Source organism: Dermacentor silvarum, chromosome 7 (assembly GCF_013339745.2).
Source record: "Dermacentor silvarum isolate Dsil-2018 chromosome 7, BIME_Dsil_1.4, whole genome shotgun sequence".
Classification (NCBI taxonomy): Eukaryota; Metazoa; Arthropoda; class Arachnida; order Ixodida; family Ixodidae; genus Dermacentor; species Dermacentor silvarum.
Genome location: NC_051160.1, coordinates 73,662,840 through 73,666,170, shown reverse-complemented (window position 1 = coordinate 73,666,170; position 3,331 = coordinate 73,662,840). Strand labels below are relative to the sequence as shown.

Below are 3,331 nucleotides of genomic sequence, written 5' to 3'. Positions count from 1 at the left end.
GTTGGAAACATACCTATCACAAAATTGTATTACAGATACGAAGAAGAACCAGTGAAATGATATCTTTAACTAACTTTATACAGCAGATGACACTTCAGATTCATTCTTCGAATTAAGTTACAAAGAAATTGTGAACAGGCTATGTGAGCCACATCACACACAACTCGCGAAGAGCTTTCAAAGGAAGTAATCGCTAAAGGCATTGCTTACATCATGAGGGAGTATAAGATACATCATTGTACAGTATTCTTTACGGTGCCTGTTGTTTTAAGTGTCTTTCTAGGTACTTACTTAAAATATCCCAGATATTTCTAGAATCGTTCCCATTGTGACAAACACAATATTTCAGGTAAACGTTTTTGCCATAAAAGTGCCATTATTCAAAATAGAACACTACTGAAAGTTTGAAAGGCTGCCGTTTCTGTTTGTTCTGTATAATATATGTTCTATTGCTTTTTAATGCAACATGTACTCAGTGTGTTATGCATTGCTCTCTTGGAATGTTATGCCTCCCAGTAGCTTTAGTTGTTCTGGACACAGCCGCCCCGGAAATAAGTTTCACAAGCAAGTCGTAACACTCACTGGGAGAATAGAGTGCATAAACAGGAGACCAATTCATGTCACACACACTACGGATAAATAACGATGAGCCAAATATGGTATGCTTGTTCTATGCTTCTTTGTCTGGGTTGTAGACAATTGGACATAGCGAACAGTACGGGATAATAATTGGGGTGCATCAGCTTCTAAAACCAGTGATAATTTACACCTGGCGTTATTTTTTTGGCAGAAAATGATCAAAGATAGTGTCACTATGATCTGTAATAGGGGTTGCTATATCAAAAAAGTTAGTGTAGCCAAAGAATTGTAACAGTAGACATAGTCATAACACTAAGAGGAGTTTATAGTTGCTGTATCGATATTAATGTCTCCCATTATGATCACCGAGACGGTTTCATTAAGGAGTATGTTAAGTATACGGTCCCATTCAAACAAGATTCTAACTACTCCAACAATGATATTCTGGTGAAGATTCAACTGCAATTTGCCAATTTCGATCCGAACTGGCTCACAACATTCTGTACCAAAACTTATGTCATATCTTTCTTTATACAATGCACTGGTATCAACGTATTCGTCGGCTTTGACTTGCAATAGACTGCGATTCAATACAATAAATGTGTTACTGAAAAGTAGAAGCACTTTCTTTAGAGGCGCTCTAACGTACCATTCGTTTTCTCTGCACACAGGTTCCGTCATGAATTCCAACGGTGTCTACAGGGATGTTTGTGGCATCAACCTCTCCGGGGCATTCCAGGAGCACATCATAAAAGAAGCTCTCGCGTACAGACCGAGGCAAGGGGACGTGTTCATCGTATCCTACCCAAAGTGCGGCACAACATGGACACAGCATATCGTGTACGCCATATTTAACGACGGCATGTCACCCAAGGTGAGCAGGACTCCCAGCCGCCTGTGTTGGCGCGCTGCGAGTGCGCCTACAATGGCTTTGCTATGGTACTGTAGGTGTTGCAGTATCGGGCATAAGACGATTGGGATTTTCATTGATTTTCCGTAAACGAAAAGCAATATATTTCGATTTATTTTAACACCAAGTGTACAAGACAGGGCTGGTTTTTGAGGGCTCAGAGGAGTGTGAAATTATTTATTAGTGTTACAAGAAGTTTGTACGACAGCACACATATAGAACACCAAGTATACAAGTAAGAGCTGGTTTTGAGTGCTGAATGGAATAGGAAATGTTCTATTGAAATAACAAGCTTATAAAGGAATGTACAGAAGGTGGAATAATAATAGGCATTTAGAGACGCTTAACATCGTTTGGTGTCAACTTCAAATGACGAATCCCTGCAAGAGAAGTTGAAAGTGGGCACACCAGCGATTGAAGCAAGAGCAGATGAGTGCAGTGGCCTGAGGCCGAAAGTTGTGCGTTTTATTGCGATAGCAATTATATGGACACTCAAAAGCAGATTTCTGCCGTCGCCGTCGCCGTCGCCGTGAGGTTCCGTATGACGTCATTTGGAGAAGAAATCGTTGCCGCGCGCCGAACGCTGTATGTGCGAGTGAAAGGGCGCGAGGGGCGCGTCTTTCACGGGGAGTGAACGCACGGCGAACAAACGCGCGTTGCTCGCTTAAGGGCTGCAGAAGTAGGCGTCTCTGTTCTCCTTCACAATCACCATGTATGTAGAGCAAACGCGCCTTCTTCCGACGAGCGAGAGGCCGTGGGGGAGGGGGAGGGAAGGGAGGCGACGTTTAGCTGCGGCACGCAGTGCCTATTTATATCAGAGGCTCCGGCAACAGTCACCAACGCCGCACGCATTTTGAGCGAACGGGGGCAAAACGCCGATGGCGTCGACAACAGTTCTGCGTGTTGCCGATGCTGCTGCATGTCCAAGTTTATACAGCTGATAAAGCTAATATCATTACTCCGTATAGCTCTCTACAAGTTTGCTATCGCAATTGATGCTTCGCCTTTCAGGTGAAACTGCGACAACTTTTATGCTCACAAGATAACTCGAAGTTTGTATATGCCTTACTTGCACACATATTACTCTATCATGAATGTAACGCGAGGGAGAACTTTCGGTATCTTAGAAAAAGATAATCTTATGAGTTGTGAATGCGAAATCATTATTGTACAATTGAACGCTGCTGAGCGGTCTTTCGAGATATAAACTCCTCGCGGTAAAGCGAGCACCTTGAGACGCTTGGAGCATTTTGATTTGGCCTTAATGAGGTGCACTACAACGCAGGCGGGAGCTTGCGCGCACAAGGAACGCGCGGATAACACAGGCTTCCGCTAGCGAGAGCAAGGGTACGTGGCGTCTAGGCCAGGCCCTCTCCCCTCGCGCAATAACATGGAAGCAGGTGCTCCCCTTCGGTATGCTCCATCGAGGCCCGAGCCAACAAGCGCAAGCCAGCGTTACGAGCGTGGCTCACGCGCTCGTGACGTGACGTCGCAGCCAATAGGAAGTTAGGTGGCGTTTCGCTGTGACAGACGCCGCCGGATTTTTCGCTTAATAGGCCATTTGACGCTTTCGCATCAAAATATAAGTATCTGTACATTACGATTATAAACCGGTGAACTGAAATGATTATTCCGTGAACTGCCGCCATAAGATAAAGCGAAAATATGGCTGATGATTCCTTTCTCAGGGCTCTGTTATACTCCGACGTAACGTCGACGCGCGCGCACGCTGGGCACAGCGACGCTACGCTAGCAAAACGCGAGCACTCTATACTCTGACGCGCGGCGCGACCGACGCGACCAGCGTCCGTCGGCGCGGCCCGGCGGCAGCCGGCGCGAAAT

At 45.5% G+C, this 3,331-nt stretch overlaps 1 protein-coding gene across 1 annotated transcript in view; it reads left to right on the top strand.

Annotated features, from left to right (window-relative positions):
- Positions 1–1,240: 1,240 nt before the first annotated feature.
- The window catches only part of LOC119458230 (sulfotransferase ssu-1), an 8,654-nt gene continuing 6,563 nt past the window's right edge, over positions 1,241–3,331 (top strand). The window contains exon 1 of the mRNA XM_037720060.2: positions 1,241–1,453. Within this exon, the coding sequence (XP_037575988.1) occupies positions 1,259–1,453 (195 nt within the window). The 5' untranslated portion in view covers positions 1,241–1,258. The remainder of the gene's footprint in view (positions 1,454–3,331) is intronic.